Here is a 16,018-nt window from a genome sequence, read left to right as displayed (position 1 = left end):
AGCTTCAAGCTTCCCAAAATTTTGGCCCCAGGTGCAACGTACGGGCATTGCAGCCGACGAGCATTTTCGATATCGCCTTTGGCCCGTCTGCCTTCACCCCCCTCGGGACACCCCACAATACAGAGACCGGAGCAAGAGGCGGCTTCTTCCCTGGGACAAGAGAAGAACAAGAAACATGCAAAAGATTCTCAAGCGTGTGGCCACGGCCGAGCGCGTCGTGGCCAAGCGCAAGGCCGGGCGGGACCGACAGGCTTGGAACAAGGAGCGCTTCTCGGAGCGGGACGAGGTCAAATACCAAAGGGCACAACTAGCTGAGGATTATGGCCGGGCCAAGCAGGCGATCAAGGACGACTGGAACCTCGGCGCCAATGCCCCCAATGTCAACATTGGCGAGCGCAGCGGCGTCCACGGCGCCATCTCCGAGGCCCGGTACCAGACGTCCATGAACTTGAAGGACTACCAGAAGGAGGCCCGGTGCGCCTGGCTGGGCGGCGCCAAGAACTTGAACCTCGTCGAGGGCGATCGGGTCGTGCTGCTCGAGGGACCGGATAAGGGCCAGATTGGCAAGATCACAAATTTGCAAAAGGAAAAGATGGAGGTCATAGTTGAGGGTCTCAACAAGGTAGGCGAACCAATTCCATCTCCTTGGTGTTTCGGTACTAGCTAGCTACATGGTCCAGGAGACTGACAACAAAATGATAGTCAAATGTGCGGATGCCAATAGCCCTACTGGGCGAGGGAAAGCCCCCAGCCATCAACATCGAGCTCCCAATCCCCATCTCGGCCGTCCGGCTAGTTCACCCGATCCGCGATCCAAAAACCAATGAGACAAAAGACGTCATCATCAACCAGCTGCGACACTCTAACTTCATGCTCGACAAGGTGACGGGTATGTCGCAGTGGGATCGCGTCGTGCCCGGCCTCAACGTGACGATCCCGTGGCCGGAGCGGCAGGAGAAGGAGGCCGTGGACCACAAGATCGACACGCTGCGTATCGACGTCGAGGAGCGCACCTTTGTGCCCACGCTGCTGCGTCCGCCCATGCCCGAGGTTGTGCTCGACGAGCTGCGCAACAAGTACTCGCGCTTCCGTACCCGGCACGAGCCCGAGTACATTGCGGCCCGCGAGGCGGCCGAGCAGGCCGAAAAGGACCGCGTCTACCTCATGGACTCGATGCGCACGCCGCTGCAGGAGCTCCACCGCGCCACGCGCGACAGCAAGAAGAAGAAGGGCAAGCCGAGGTTGACGGCCGAGATGCTCGAGCAGATTGGCAGGGTTATTGCCAAGAACCGGGAGAGGACGCTCAACGCAGCCGGTGTTAGCGATATTGCTGCTACTGCTCCCTCGGCATCGTCAATACCGCCCGAGTCAAGTGCCGAAGCCCCTACACAACCACCTTCGTCGTAAAAGTTGATGACGAGGTGAAGGGGGAGGAATCATGAGAAGAAAATCGTAAACCGGCTGTAGAGATGTGGTGGGCATGAATTGTACCATATTTGTAAATAAGACGGAGATCCCGCCTAAAACGAGACAAAACGACCAATCTGGTACCTTGTATAATGAGAAAGCATACTTCAATCCTCACCAGTACAGCCCGAGATCTGTCTTGCTCCAAAATGTGTCAAATTGAATGAGACACGGGGGACTTGTTCCAGATGTCTTTTGAAGGGTCTCGCTCGAGACATAGTAGCCAAATATCTCAGCCCTACGAGAAGACTGATACTCGCGAGACTTGGCAATGGTTAACTGGTAGACTCCGGATTAAGTCCGAGTATACGTATCGGATCGTTCAGCAACATAGACTCAAGAGTTTCATCGTGGCTGTTCCTCGATTCATGTTCATTTATACCGTTTGCTTGTAGACGGTGTCACGCATGAATTTTGACCAAAGAATTTCAATCATATTTTGCTCTTTTAATTCGTCTATTATCAAAAACCTTCTCAACTACCTAGTAGACTCAATCTCTCCATGGCGGTCACCGCTGGCGGCGGCTGCGTCCTCCACTTCTGCTCGAGATTGCCAGCCAGTACGGCATCGGCACCCATGGGTCTCCACTCCTCGCCAGGAACAACACCCTCGGCATCGCCTGCCTCCTCGGCCCCCGCCTGCTTGTCCTGCTGCTGCTGGGCCGCCTGCGGAAAGACCTCGCCGACAGCCTTTTTGCAGCCCTCGAGGACCTCGAGCATGAGGGCCTCGACGGTGCGGGCGCGCTCAAACATGCCGCGGCGGACCAGGCCAAACACGAGGCGCTCGATCTCGGCCTTGGTCGCCTCGACGCGCTCCACCAGCCGCCGCACCGAGTTGACCAGGTACTCCTCCTCGTAGACGGTGCCCTTGCGGCCGCGGGCCCGCTTCTTCTCCTCCCTCTTGCGGTTCTTGCTCGTGGCCCTCGACACGCCCGTGCCGACCGTGCCCACGGACCCGGCCTTGCCCGTGTACCTCGTGAACAGGGACGCCGACGTGCTGACGCGCGAGCTGGCCGCGACCGAGACGTCGTCGGGGATGTCGGCACCTCCGGCTCGCTCGCCCTCGTAAAAGGCCAGGGGGTCCTCGGCCGCCTTGCGTCGGAGCTCCAGGATGCGGGGAACCTGGGCGCGGAGCTGAGCCTTGCAGTCGGCCAGGAACTCGGTCGAGGATCCCAGAGCATCGGCGAGGCCGGGATCGACGGTGGACTCCAAGAGATCCTGGCGGCCGTGCAGAGCCGTCAGGCGCAGAGCCTCGGCGAATTGATAGCCCTTGCAGAGGAACCGAATGGCCGTCTCGATGCTTGCGAGATGCTCGAGCTGAATGGTGGCAGCACCTGCGTAATCCTTGGCTTCATACAGCGCATCGGCGAGCGCCGTGGCCAGGTCTGCTTGTGCCTCTGTGGAGAGTGCAGGTTGCTGCAGTGAAGCCGTGAACAACGCCTCACGCCAACACGAGACGCCAGCCGCGCGGTAAGAGCGCGTCGCAGCAGCATAGTCCTGCAGAGACTCGTATGTGAGGCCGGCCTCACGAAAGCGGGAGCGAGACTCGAGAAACTTGGCGTAGAGACGGGTGATGATGGCCAGGTTGGAAGCATCATATCGATAAAGCTTCAGTGCGTCAGCGTAGAGCGAGTGCTTGACAGTATACTCATGTGCTTCTTCGTGGGCGTTGAGGGACTGCAAGTGTACCAGTGCCTTGGAATACCGCGCCAGGTGGTTGTCAATGGCAAACTTTCGGCGAAGATCAGGGAGCTGGTGCAGATCTTGCATAAAGGGGAGGTACTCTCGGGGGTCTCTTTGTCCTTGTTGTGCCACGAGCAGTGCCAAATCCAGATCGTATAAACCAAGGGCCTCATCGTATAGTGTGTTGACATCAGCCAAGAAGCAAATGTGCTCAACTGCCTTCTCGGACAGCTGCTCATCTTCTTGCATCAGTTTAGCAACCACCAACAACCCGTCCTCCAGGGCTGGCGGGTTCTTGCACACATTTGCTGTTATAATGTTTTGCAGTGTACCATTGTCAATAGCCTTGCAAGCCCTCAAGCTTTCTAGAACGGCATCGCAAACGGTGTTGACTTTGGATGACGTTGACGGAGTTGTGGTAGAAGTCATCTCGATACCATTCTGCAGCGAGTTCTCTTGCCCCTTGGTAGGCTTCGTGTTGACGTACATGGTTTGTGTAACATCCTCTTCCCGGAGAGCAGAGAGGAAAAGGTCGACATATGTGATATCATCCAATTGCTCTAGGAAAAGGGACACGTTTTCGAGGAATTGCTGTGGTTGATGGTCGTAGAGAATGTTCATATCGACCCGTTGAGTTCTGGCGTAGGTGAAAGCTCGGCCATAGTTCTTCTCATCAATCAATTGGCGGATTCCAGCAACAACCATAGCCCTGGGGTAAATCGTCTCTAGATTACCTCTCGGCATCTGCAAGACTAGACTCATATTACTAGGCATGGCTGTTATTAGCCTGGCACCACGCTCCATACTGCGGCATCTCTCATCCTTTTCAGGATCGTCGGCGGGAACTTCCAAGCCTGAGTTTATGTTAGCAGGCCTAGTACTCATAGGGAGAACATATTGCTCACCGTCAATGTCATCGGTTCGGTGGATGAACTTTAGAAGATGATTGGTCGTTGTGAAAATCACATGGTCGGGTGTAACGAGATACGAAGTGCAGTTCTTCACCAGCAATCGGTTGTTGGCATATAGATGCCCGTTTCTCGACAACCCGTACACTGCAATTTTTCCCAGGGTGGATTCAGTTCGAACGGGTGTGAACCAGGGGAGTTGGACCGAGAGATGGGGCGTTGTAGGGCTGAGCAGGAATTCAGAATGAGTTCCGTCGGTATGGAGCATGTGAAAGCGGCGCCGGTAGTCTTGGAAAATGAGCCCCGACTCTTGCTCATTCTCATGATAGCTCGAGAATCCTATGATGGAGTCTGCCTTTGTCCGATTCAAGGCGGCGAATAGTCCGGATGAGGCGTCAAACGCAAAATGTTGTAGTTCCGGATGGAGGCCATGTCCTAGAACTGTGACGCTTCCATTGACATCTACGGCGCTGACCAGTGCTGTCATGTCGTACAACGGCGCATCGAAGATTACAGAGGCCTTGAGATCCGGGCGCAACGATCTTTGGCCCTTTAATTGCCACTGGTATAAATCCACACCAGACTGGTGAAGAACAGACATGTAAGTGTGATCGGGAGAGAAGCTGACATCAACAATGGCGGTCTTTGCTTCCAATTCAAACAAGGCCATTGGGGGTGGTACATTTGCCGTTTTGAATGCGGTGATTTTCAAGTTTCTACCATCAATGACTGCAACGGCTCCATGATCATATGGTGGCGCAAGAGACCCCCTAGATATGGTAAAGACATATTCGCCCAGTATTATTTTGTCTATAATACGGTTAATTCAACCCATGCTAGGAACAGACAAACAATGTAGGCGAAGAATGAAGAAGAGAGTCGATATATGATTGCTTACCTGTCAATGCAAGAGTAAAACGCAGCGGCTTTTCCGGGTGCCATTCGAAGCCTTTCGACTTGCTCCCCGTAATGATTTCCTGCTTGAGGTACCAATGGTAGTTGCCAGTGGTCCAGAACTGTATCCGGTCGTCAAATGTAATGGCAAGCACAGTAGAGTCAGAGTTCCAGGAGAGGCCAATTTGGTCAACTGAGAGATCTCTTCCCTCCAGTGCCCGCAGCGGGAATTCGCCGTGCCTGAGTCCATTTCTCTCAAAGAAGATGACGTCGATTCCATTGCCCTTCCTCTGAACACCTGCGATCAAATTGCCCGATGGACGCCAGCTTAGAGCTCCTTCCATGCCATCCACAGCCTCGCTGACGCTGTCAAGGACACCGTCCCTCGAATAAACGCGGATAACTCGTCTGCTACCGGGTTCAGTGGTGTTGATGGACACATATGCGCCGTCACCACGCCAGCTGATTGTGACGCGCCCATCGTCCTGTGAGCTGAGGACTCCCTCATCGACCTTCTCGGGAATGGTAGGATCTCTGAGCGCCTTGGCGCCTCTGCCCTGAAACTGAGTCTCCTTCTTACCCCAGCCGACGGATACCTGCTTGGACAACTTGAGGTCTTCCGCAGTCATGGTAGCATCCGTAATGCCTTCAAAGCTCCTGCTCATGAAGACCACGGTCTGTGCCTTGGTCGATATGGCCAGAAGTTCTTCGTCCGGAGACCAGCTGGCGGCCGTGATGCCCTCATCGATGGAGCCCATAATTTCAATATGGACGCCATCTTCAGGATTATCGTACTCCTTGACGAGCACGATGTCGCCTCCTTCTAGGACCAAGACAGACGACAGAGTGTCACTAAAGTGATGTAGACTCACGATGCGGTCCACTTCGAGGTCTGGGTTTGGACTGAGGGCCTCCCATGATGCGATCTGATTGTGTTCGCTAGAGTATAGTCGTGTGAGCAAATGCACTCGCGTGATTGAAAAGGTCTAGAATCCCCAGCTGACAGCAAGAGTATTGTGAAACTTACATCTTGGAGTGTTCTTGCTTTGCGCTAGTCACATGCTCCGAGAGCCTGACCAGCCGGATGTAGCCATCCTTCTCAGAGGGGCCAAAGGCGGCCAGGACCTCGTCTTTGGCCGGGTCCCAACAGCAGGCCGTGGGAGGCTCGGCGCCGACTTGGTCGGTCGGGGGCCGCCAGGCATCATAGTGAATACTCCTCAAGTTGCGCATCCTTGGTGATCTTGAGTGTATCTATCTATTTATTCTGGTGGCGGCCACCATGTGATACCCAGATAGTATACCGCACAAACAGCACTTGACTGGCCTTGGCGGCTGCAAAAGCCTGATAGAATTTTGCGGGTGCGAGATGCGCGGCCTGGCACTGTGAGAATTGCCGATGACGGGGTGTACCCACACAGTCCGAGGTGGTTTTTTTCTTCGGGCCTAGGTATGTACCCTGGGCAAGGCAAAGTCCAGGGCCTCCATCGGCGGAGGACGGAAGCACGAAAAAGTTTAGCAACGTGGTTGGCGCCATGCTCATTGGGCAGAAGCTCATCGAGGGGCCCGAAAAGGGCCTTAGCTTTTCAGCTTCCCCGGCCCCAGACCAGAGCTCCTCTCCCTTTATCCCTGTCACCGATCTGCAGCCACTAAAATTCCCCATCACCCCATCAAATTGGCGTCTTGCCCCAGATCTGTCGACCTCGTTCGAGCTTGACCCCATCGTTTTCTTCTTCTTTGTCTTGGAATTCAATACAAGTCCCATTTATTTTGACTACTAACAGCATTCAAATTTATCTCTTCATCAATTGAAGTTCAAACCGACTGTCAACTTTAATAGTCTGGGAATAGATTCCCAGCCTGAAAAAAAACAATACTTCATCATGGACGTCGCCTATAAGCAGCATTCCAGCCAAGCTCGGAGACAGAACCGCTCCTCAACCAATCTCAACCACTTGACTTTGGCCCCCCTCACCTCGAAGCTACCCCTTACAGATCCCGACGCCCTGCCCGAGTTCGTTGCGTCACCACTGGAGTACAATGTCTCCTACCTTCAGGGCAAATCTGCTCCCACTACGCCCAGGTTGTTGTCTCGCTCTCCCATCGATGCACGCTCCCGTAGCCGCCGTTCCTCGGTGCACGGTCCCAAGCCCGAAGTGCTGAGCAAGAGCAAATCGGCTTCGCATCTGGCGGGCTTCACGGGAGGACATGGACAGCAGCATCATCACAGAGGCTCAGGCACGGGCGCCTTGACTCCGACATCGCGGCGGAGGAAAGAGGAAGCTACATCACTGTCGATAGAGGACCGCAACGACAGCGACTGGATGTTGCGGACGGGGGCCCTGATCAGCACGGAAATGCGCGAGTCCAAGGGCCAGGCTTGGCTGGCCACCCGCCAGAGCTCCACCAGCCTCGCGGGACTACGGGACGCCGACGAAGAGGCCTATGCGCGGGAGCTGGCCCGAGAGAGAGAACTGGCCAGTCGACGTGAGAGCCGTCGCGGTAGTCTGGCCATTGATGAAATTACTACACAACCCAGCAGTCGTCTGGGCAGCCGCTCGCACAGCAGAAAAGGGAGCAGAAATACTGCGCGGTCGCCGCTCAGAGATCAATTAGACGAAAGCTACTTTAACCAGGAGATTTTCATTTCCGACGAATATACTCAAGGCCCGGACTTTGTAGGCTTGGACGAGAAACTCGAAGCTATCGAAGTAGATACATCACAGGCGGATGAGGCAACCGTCAGGAGGCTGGTCAAGCGTGAAAGCACCGGCACGGGTTGGATGGGCAATTTGATTGGCTGGTCTCTTTTCTCAGTAGAGGAACAAGAAGAGTCTGACAATGGTGAAGGCGAAGATTCTGATGGAGAAGAGGGAGAGATTTTCATTTCTCGAACGTCAAGCAGCAGGCAGCTTGGTGGTGTCGCGGCTGGCGCAGAACCTCGAATACCTCCTCCAAAGGCTGATGAAGGTGGTTGGAACGATGCTGCTTGGTTGTTAAGCGTTGCCTCAAAGGTGCTCCTATGATCTATGATGAGCGCAAATTGAAAGCATTGTTGCGACGATTTGATTCAAAACATTCACGGGGACAAAAATTTGTTCCGTTGTTTTCCTCCTCCGCAGAATAGAAGAATATATGCAAATTGTATGTGTATCAGTCATGGATTGGGATAAAGGCGGCGTATCAGCAGGAAGAATATGACCGTGCTGATTGATCTTTGTATGGTCATTGGATTGCCTGGATCGCAATGGGCAGTCGGCACGTGGCATTGCCGGTAGGAAACGCAGGCTTTCTGTGCTGGCTACATACGCGTGCTGCCAACAATGCAACTCGGGCTTGGGAGTCGGCGAATGATACACTCGGTATTTCTTTTTTTGCCCACTGTCATAAGTCATGTTATACACATCAAACATACGACAGGCCAATACAAGCTGCGAAGCAAGGTGGAGTTATGCTGGTACTGGGCATCTGTTGGTTCAGGAAGAACGAAAACAGGTTTTTGGAGCTGCAGATTTGCATCTATGCAATGCATAGCTGTGATATATGTCCTCAAATTCTTTTTTCCGAACGAGCAAGCACCAAAAAGGGAGCGAGTTCGGTCCGGAAATAAGGCTATTTATCGCGGCTTGGCTTATTACCGACGAGCTGACGGTCGTCGTCCAAGAACTGTCGGTGTTTTCTAGGGTATGCAAAGAACCATGCTGCTGGCTGACAGTCTTTTGTTGCCCTGATGATCTGGAGGATCGTGCTTGAAAGGTGGTCGTCAGGGGGGAATTTGTCGCAAAGTACATCGAACCCTTTATTTTGACAACTAGACAGCCATCAATTTATGCATTTTGTGGCGTGATTCTCGTATTCTTTTATATGGGCTGTGCGCCATTCGTGTCCTCGCGCGACCTATATTGTACAGACTTATGATTGGGCACATACAACATGGAACCGTGATATAACTGCTCGGAAGCCCAATGCCATGGCCGTCGGGAATCGCCGTGGAGTGGAGTATTGCTGAGAAGTTCCAGTATATTTTGGCAATTGGCGTCCTACTAGCTGCCTAGGAAGAAGTGATGCTGGAATACAAAAAATGTGCACAATGATTACAGGACTTATTCATCACGAAAGCTCGGCGTCGAAAGGGAGAGCAGTTGATGATATGACTGGAATATTCATAGCCGCGATGCAATCGGCCATTTGATTGTGACCTATCAATGTGGAGCTATCATTAATCTGTAGTGTACTGTGCGATTTTGCACTGTAGACAATATCTGACTGTTGGTCAGGGTAACTGGGCCCCCTGTTCATGCGTGTACTATGGTAGGATGAATTGAGACGTGCTGCTGTTGGTGTTACCTTATGACGAATATTTCCGGGGCGTTATGACGTCGGCGTGCCTACAAATTGGGTATATACCCCACCTGCAGATTCGAGATTGAACCGTCCTCCTCGCCTCTGGCCGCGGCATTGTTCGTTGACTTGACAGGCTTCGAGAAGAAGTCTGGCGTTGGTTTTTGTCGCCATGAACGGAACTAGTAACTAAGAGACGCCCGCGTGATCTGGCTAACCAGGACATGTTCAAGTATTCGCTGTTTACCTATCCACCACAGTCGGGAGCTATGCACATGTAGCGTAGCTTCTTGTGAGTATCCACGTGGGGTGGACCGCGGTTCGGAGGCCATCGTAATAACAATTGAAAGAAAGGGCTTGCGCAATACCGTGATACATTGTACAACAAAGAGCTCTTTGATCCTCGGGCAATCCCAGTACACTCGGCTTGCACAGATACAACAAAGTTTGGTATATGCTTACGCTGCGGTTCCTTGTCGAGAAATCTAGGCAGGCAGGCGGATGACAAGAAATTCAGCTTCGCCTTCATTCCCTGCAAGGAGCCCGCAATAAAATTGTTGGACGTTTTGTGATGGATCCGGCGCTAAAGAGAAAACCTCTCAACTGGAATTGAGCATTGCCCATCTGACGCTTGAGAAGCTGCTAAAAATTAAAGCCGTTTGCTCTAAAGTGTTAGTTGTCAACTTGTCAAATATCAAATTCCCAAGACACGGCCGCAGGCAGCCAAGTCAAGAATGATTCATGACTCGCTGCGTGGTCGGCAGGATGGCACTGACATTGCCATTATTCATCATAATCCACGGCTGTCTTGCCTCGACAGGAGAATGGAGAACAATGTGATGTAACCAAGAGATGCTCAGTGGTGATTTTGGGTCGGTCTGGACCAGCGGCGTACAGGATTCTATGCGCAGAATCGGGAAAGAGGGAGGACATCGGGTGCCGATCACTGAGCCGTGCAGGATGTTATATAGATATTCTGTGAGCAAGGCGATGGCACCGCATCCCAAAATTCCCACTTGGCGTTGCGTGCCATGATTGCGAATCCCCGGAGCCTGGAGAGACGATCGATCATACGAGCAAGGCTAGAGGTTGGAAAAAAACTGTAGAAGCAGACCCAAAATGTTGGCGTAGAGTGAGCAAAAGACCGAGCAGGTATCATGGGAAAGAGAAACAGAAGACAAATGGAACCTGAAGAGCCGGTATGGGTGTTCAAGTAACACTACATCCCACCAAGACCAACAACGGTTTACAGCCGCTTGACGTGTGCCAGGATGGAGCTGATCCCGTGTAAGTCGACACCGCGTCCTTGGTTGGGGCGGACGTGGAAAATAGGCGGGTGTATAAGGAGAGTTTCTGCCGGCGAGACAGTCTGGGACAGGAGAGTTGCTCACGGTGTACAACCTCGGCGGATCGACCCTGATGATACTGGGGTGCAGTAACTGGGCTCTCATGGTATCTCAGAGCAACGAGGGAGTCACAGGCTGGCTGGCTGGCTGATTTGATGGTTGATTCTTTTGGTAACGAAAGGCACCAAAAAGTCGATCCGGCTCAACATGTCTCCTAGGTCGAGGGGCCACCCCGCAGTACAGCTATTAGCGTGTACTGCTCTCACTCTCACTCCTTCTCTCGCCTCTGTCAAAAGTCAGTCCAGGGCCACCCAAGTCCCCCGAGCCCGAGCCCCATTGATCGAAGGCTGGGTTCCATTTCTTCGTCAAATTCTTGTCTTGAACCGTGCCTCATTGTTGTGCTTGAAAGGGATAAACAGAAAAGTTGAGGACGGAGAAGAGAAAATTAGAATAAAAGAGGTTCGTGTATTTTGTGAACTAGACCTACTACTAGTTTCGTCAGCCGGGCGCTTGTCTTTTTTTTTTTTCGCTTCTCGACGCGGGGCTGCGATTCTTCTTTTTTTTGAGTTTGACTCCCATGTGCTTCCAGGGCCCGTCATAGGCGCGCAATCAGTTCCCAAGACTCCGGGCGCAACGCAAAAAAACCCACACCATCAATCTCATCCATCATCACCTAACTTGCCTACCTACTGACCAGTAAGGGTCTTTTTCTCGCCTGCCCATTCCTTCAGCCAGGGTGCCACTTGGGGGTCCTTCGTCTCGCGACTAGTAGTATCGAGTTGAAGGACAGGCGACAAGCTTGTGCATTCGATTCATCATCCCCGTCCACTTGGCTCCAGCTCCTCCTTCAGGCCCGCGACTCGTGAGAGCCTCGGAAACAACTGAAAGCACCACCTTGAAGGCCCCTTGCCCTGCAAAACGACTGGAGCGCATCTTCTCTTTGACAGGTAGTGAGTAACACTTTGCCCACCGACCATTTCAAAACTTACCACCTGGGACCATTCACCTGATACAAACAAGCCACCACACTCCCCATCATTCATCGTTACCTGACCTCGTCTTACCTCATCCAATCGTGCTGCTGCTGTCGTCGTTGGTTGTGCTCTCACCGCACGAACGCGCGCACACATATCCCCTCCTCTCCCTTGAGCCACTTGTGCAAGACAACCTTGTTGTCTGTCTGCTCGAAACCGACAGAACGGGCGGAAGAACGGCGCTGCACCTCTCAGCCGTCGGCCTGTCTGAGTGCCCAACCAGAAGCCAGCCGCAACACTGTCGCATCCGCGTGGCCTACGGCTCGCTCACTCTGACTCTATTCGCTCACACCCCACTCACTCCCCCAGGCCAGGCCAAAGCCCTTCAGGCTCTTTGCCCGCAAAGCTGGTGCTGGTCCTCCACGCGCGTTGCCCTCTTCACTACGCACACGGCTTCGACGCCTGCTTGATTCTGACAATCAAGTAACGTCTGGCAACCCCTCTCCTAGACCCGACCCATCAAAGCCCCCCCATTCCCGCTCCATTCTGAATTCTAGGGTCCATCTCCAAGCACACCGGCGTCCATTACCGCCTCTTTTTTTAAAATTTCCCCCCTCTGACACTTGTCATAGCGCCCAGCCTTGTTGCGTCCTCTCAAAAGATTTAAAATCGTGCTTGCGTAGCAGGCAAGAATAAAATATAGCAAAATGGGCAGTGACAGCGTAAGTCGAGAAGAAAACAAAACAAAAAAACAAGCTGGCCAAGAAACATTATGCTTCTTGTAGGCCGGCTATTGGCACTGCCGCTAACCGCAATTCTTTGCCCTGACAGTACGACGGAGGAGATGCCAGTCTCCCTGATCTCGGAGACGCCATCGATGCGGTGACCTTTGCACAGATTTTGGAAATGGACGAGGATGATCCCACCCGCGAGTTCAGCACTTCCATCGTTGAAGGCTTCTTCGAGCAAGCTCAGGAGACCTTTGAGAAGATGGACACGGCCTTGTGAGTCGCCCGACCTTGGCAACACCGATCCCTATGCGCCAGCTGTCCCGAGCGCTGCGACTCGTGTGCAGTCGTTCATCATCCACCTCTCTTTTCTGGGATTGCGCTGACCCTTTTTGTCTTTTGTACTAGGGAGGAAGAGAACTTGGAAGAACTTTCCAAACTAGGACACTTTCTCAAGGGATCTTCAGCAACTTTGGGCCTTACCAAGATCAAGGACAGTTGTGAGAAGATCCAACGTTATGGAAAGAAGGAGAAAGAGGATGGATCGCCCTTGGATGATGAAAAGGTCTGCCTGGAGAAGATCACAAAGACCTTAAAGGTGGTGAAGGAGGAGTATGAAGAAGCTGAGACAGTCTTGAACAACTTCTTCAAGAATTCACCTCCCTCAACAACTTCGTCGTGATGCGCATAGGCCAAGAGAAAAAATTGGATGCCAGCCACTAGCTGCGCATGGCGACGAAGTTGGGGCTTTAGTCTACGGGACAAGCCCTCGCAGATGGCATTCCCGAGGTCAATAGAGAGGGCCGGTCTGCTGGTCAAGTGACATTTGCCAGAGACAGACTTGGTGCTGGACTTCACCACCATGACCTCCAGCTCACGTGTATTGGATCGGACGTGATGGTCTGGATAATAGCTTGTTTGCTACAGCCTTTCGACGGTCTTTCGAGCATTCGAGGGGAGGGTTTTGTATCATGAGGATTCAGACAGGAATATTGCAAGAGGAGGGTCTTCTGGTCCGGTTTTGTAGTATCAGACAGCAGCAGCCATGCTATGGAGAAGGCATTAAATGCAAGTTCACAGCCAAGGCTGTTTTATGACTTTTATTCTGTCTCGCAACTCTACGCTTATGGTCTACCTACTTGGATCTCCACATGCATGTATCTTGACATTACACGAATTCTTCACCTTGTCGCATCGATCGTCTGATTGAAGGCACATACATACATACATGGACGACTAGATTTGTGCGTGACGACATCGCTTGCCGGCAGATACTTCGATCCCTTCTACGTCATATCTGCAGATGCGACAATGACGTAATAAGCCGTTGGAGCATAGAATAAGCGCAGAATTTCCTGTATCCTTCAGCAACAGGAGCCGAGATAGAGAGAAGACCTGAAAACGCATGCTTGCATTGGACTTGCATTGCGCATGTTTAAAAATGGCCATGATGTATCGACAAATTCAAAAGATGCGTGAGATGCACATATGCACTTTTTGTCAATACCGTTTGGGTACTGCGGATCCCTGATTATGGATCCCATGCTTGAAGAGCCTAAAAATGAAGTGAGGGGTTGCATTTCTTTCCCTAACTTGGGCTGCGCCTTTGCCAAGCACTACGTAAATACATGATACGATAAAAATTACCTATTCGGATTTACAGAACCCAGTCACCGTTCAACCCAAGCCACATACAGCCCGCTCAGTGCGGGGGGTTGGGTATCTTTTTTTCCTTCTCTTTTTCTTAGGCTACATTTATGAGAAACGGGTTTGTGGCTGAGCATCTCGCATCGCACCGACCTTTAGGGGACATGCCAAATTCACCATTGTGTAAGGGGATGCAGATGTAAATCCTGGAGACAACAGTCCCAGAAGGGCAGGATTCAATTGACTGAAAGCACGACGCTTGATCTCATGACAGATCGTACCGCACACTAAAAAGGGACTTGATCACAATAGCAAAAGAGGGAGAATATACTCCAAGACCCTGGAGGTCAGGTAAATAGATGAAAACTCACCGGCCTTTCCCCGTGGGCCCAGGTTGATGATCTGATCTCAGAAAGGAATATCGAGCTTGACTGACCGTAGCGATAGTCACTTTGCCATAAAAGTATTACCAGGTTGTTTCTCAAGGGAGAACCGCCCTTTCTGCGGCCCTAATTCTTGCCAATAACCTCAAATGAAAAAAAAAAAAAAAATCACCATGCCGCCAAAACCATTTCCGACCCATTTCCTGTGCATCCCGCTCGTTACCGCGACCTCGCGGCACCAACTGGCGGCCAGTCTGGCATCGTTTAGCGCCGATGTCACGAGTCCGGACAGCTTTGCTGTGCCCGCTGGGGCCATCAGACCCGTCGGCACCCTTCATTTGACGCTGGGCGTTATGAGCTTTCCCCGGAATGAGGGTGTCGACAAGGCCGTTGAGCTGCTCCAGACACTGACTCCCGCAAAGATGCTCTCCGAGGCTCGAGCCGCTACAATGAGTAATGCTGCTGCTGCTGCTGCTGCTATCAAGGGCCAGGGAAAGGTAGTCGGAGGTCAAAAAGATTCTCCTGCCCAGCCTCTGCTCTCGGTGACACTGAAGGGGTTGCATTCGATGCAGTCGGCCTCCAAGGCCTCGACGCTCTACTCGTCACCGGTGGACGCAGACGGCGCCCTACAGAGGTTCTGTGAAAAGCTCAAGGCGGCATTCGAAGAGGCTGGGTTCATGATGAGCGACAAGAGGCCGCTCTTGCTACACGCAACGATAGTAAACACCATTTACATCAAAGGCCGCCGCCATCAGGGCGGTGGCAAGAAGCGAGAAAAGATCACAATCGATGCTCGGGGCATTTTAGATCGGTATGAGGACAACGTTTGGATGGAGAATGTGCCCATTGAAAAGATTGCAATTTGCCGCATGGGGGCCAAGGAGACAGAAGACGGACAGGACCAGGCCTATGAGGTTGAGGCTGAAATAGATGTTGATGGAACAACGTGAACATCCATCGATGAAGTGACGGCATGGCATTGAACAATGTACAGAGTGCAAGTGGTTTTATATATGTATACGTATATATCAAGGGATATATAGCCCGACTATATATGTATCCTATAGGTTAGATATCAGAGAATCCTTGGTTATTAGAGTGTGTCAAAGGGCGCGAGCCCAGTAGACTCTCTTGAAGCCTGAGCCTTTTAAAAACGAATAAGAGCTGTAATATCAAATTGGACTTGAGAGGCCTAATTAAGCAACCCCTGGAGTTTCAGCCCTAGCGAAATGCGTCCAGAGTCAAGGCATTCAGAGAAGTCGCTAAAAGGCCACTAACATGCAAATTGACAGGGGCTGCACTTGGGGGTTCGTTAAGGTATTGTGCGGTTACCCTAAAAGACGGGACGGAGCAGGGAGGCAGCTGCTTACTTGACCTATCTCAAGGACCCTTCCGTAATGTATTTTGTACTGAGGGGTTCAATTGGCAGCCTAGGACTCTCGCTTGTATCCAATCACTTGGTGCTTAGCTGCCATCTAGCTAGGCGGGCAACATAGTTCAACTCTCACTTTCGTCTTGATTGTATCGCAACGTAAACACATCAGCCTGTTCAGGCAGATGCGAATCGTCTTGTCACCGTGGCCGTATGCTCACAAAAACGGACATTGTGCAGTAGAACAAAAAGGATTCCTTTTTGGATCATGTAGAAGC

At 52.2% G+C, this 16,018-nt stretch overlaps 5 protein-coding genes across 5 annotated transcripts; 4 read left to right on the top strand and 1 right to left on the bottom strand.

The window, feature by feature from the left end:
• Nucleotides 1-175: 175 nt before the first annotated feature.
• Nucleotides 176-1,407, top strand: PFICI_11328 (uncharacterized protein; the record flags this gene model as incomplete). The annotated part of the gene is made up of 2 exons (XM_007839909.1): nucleotides 176-622; nucleotides 703-1,407. The coding sequence occupies 2 exons, from the start codon at nucleotides 176-178 to the stop codon at nucleotides 1,405-1,407; spliced, it is 1,152 nt and encodes a 383-aa protein (XP_007838100.1).
• A 534-nt stretch (nucleotides 1,408-1,941) lies between these two features.
• On the bottom strand, nucleotides 1,942-6,182 carry PFICI_11327 (uncharacterized protein; the record flags this gene model as incomplete). The annotated part of the gene is made up of 4 exons (XM_007839908.1): nucleotides 1,942-4,004; nucleotides 4,056-4,868; nucleotides 4,957-5,891; nucleotides 5,980-6,182. 4 exons carry the CDS (start codon nucleotides 6,180-6,182, stop codon nucleotides 1,942-1,944), a joined length of 4,014 nt encoding a protein of 1,337 aa, XP_007838099.1.
• A 650-nt stretch (nucleotides 6,183-6,832) lies between these two features.
• On the top strand, nucleotides 6,833-7,975 carry PFICI_11326 (uncharacterized protein; the record flags this gene model as incomplete). The annotated part of the gene is made up of 1 exon (XM_007839907.1): nucleotides 6,833-7,975. The coding sequence occupies one exon, from the start codon at nucleotides 6,833-6,835 to the stop codon at nucleotides 7,973-7,975; it is 1,143 nt and encodes a 380-aa protein (XP_007838098.1).
• Nucleotides 7,976-12,317: 4,342 nt separating this feature from the next.
• PFICI_11325 (uncharacterized protein) lies at nucleotides 12,318-13,020 on the top strand (the record flags this gene model as incomplete). The annotated part of the gene is made up of 3 exons (XM_007839906.1): nucleotides 12,318-12,332; nucleotides 12,442-12,614; nucleotides 12,747-13,020. 3 exons carry the CDS (start codon nucleotides 12,318-12,320, stop codon nucleotides 13,018-13,020), a joined length of 462 nt encoding a protein of 153 aa, XP_007838097.1.
• Nucleotides 13,021-14,541: 1,521 nt separating this feature from the next.
• On the top strand, nucleotides 14,542-15,318 carry PFICI_11324 (uncharacterized protein; the record flags this gene model as incomplete). The annotated part of the gene is made up of 1 exon (XM_007839905.1): nucleotides 14,542-15,318. The coding sequence occupies one exon, from the start codon at nucleotides 14,542-14,544 to the stop codon at nucleotides 15,316-15,318; it is 777 nt and encodes a 258-aa protein (XP_007838096.1).
• Between the last annotated feature and the right edge of the window lie 700 nt (nucleotides 15,319-16,018).

This window comes from Pestalotiopsis fici (genome assembly GCF_000516985.1).
Source record: "Pestalotiopsis fici W106-1 unplaced genomic scaffold PFICI_Scf_8, whole genome shotgun sequence".
In the NCBI taxonomy this organism is placed as follows: Eukaryota; Fungi; Ascomycota; class Sordariomycetes; order Amphisphaeriales; family Sporocadaceae; genus Pestalotiopsis; species Pestalotiopsis fici.
The sequence above is the reverse complement of the archived record's forward strand: the minus strand, read 5'-3'. Positions and strand labels throughout refer to the sequence as shown.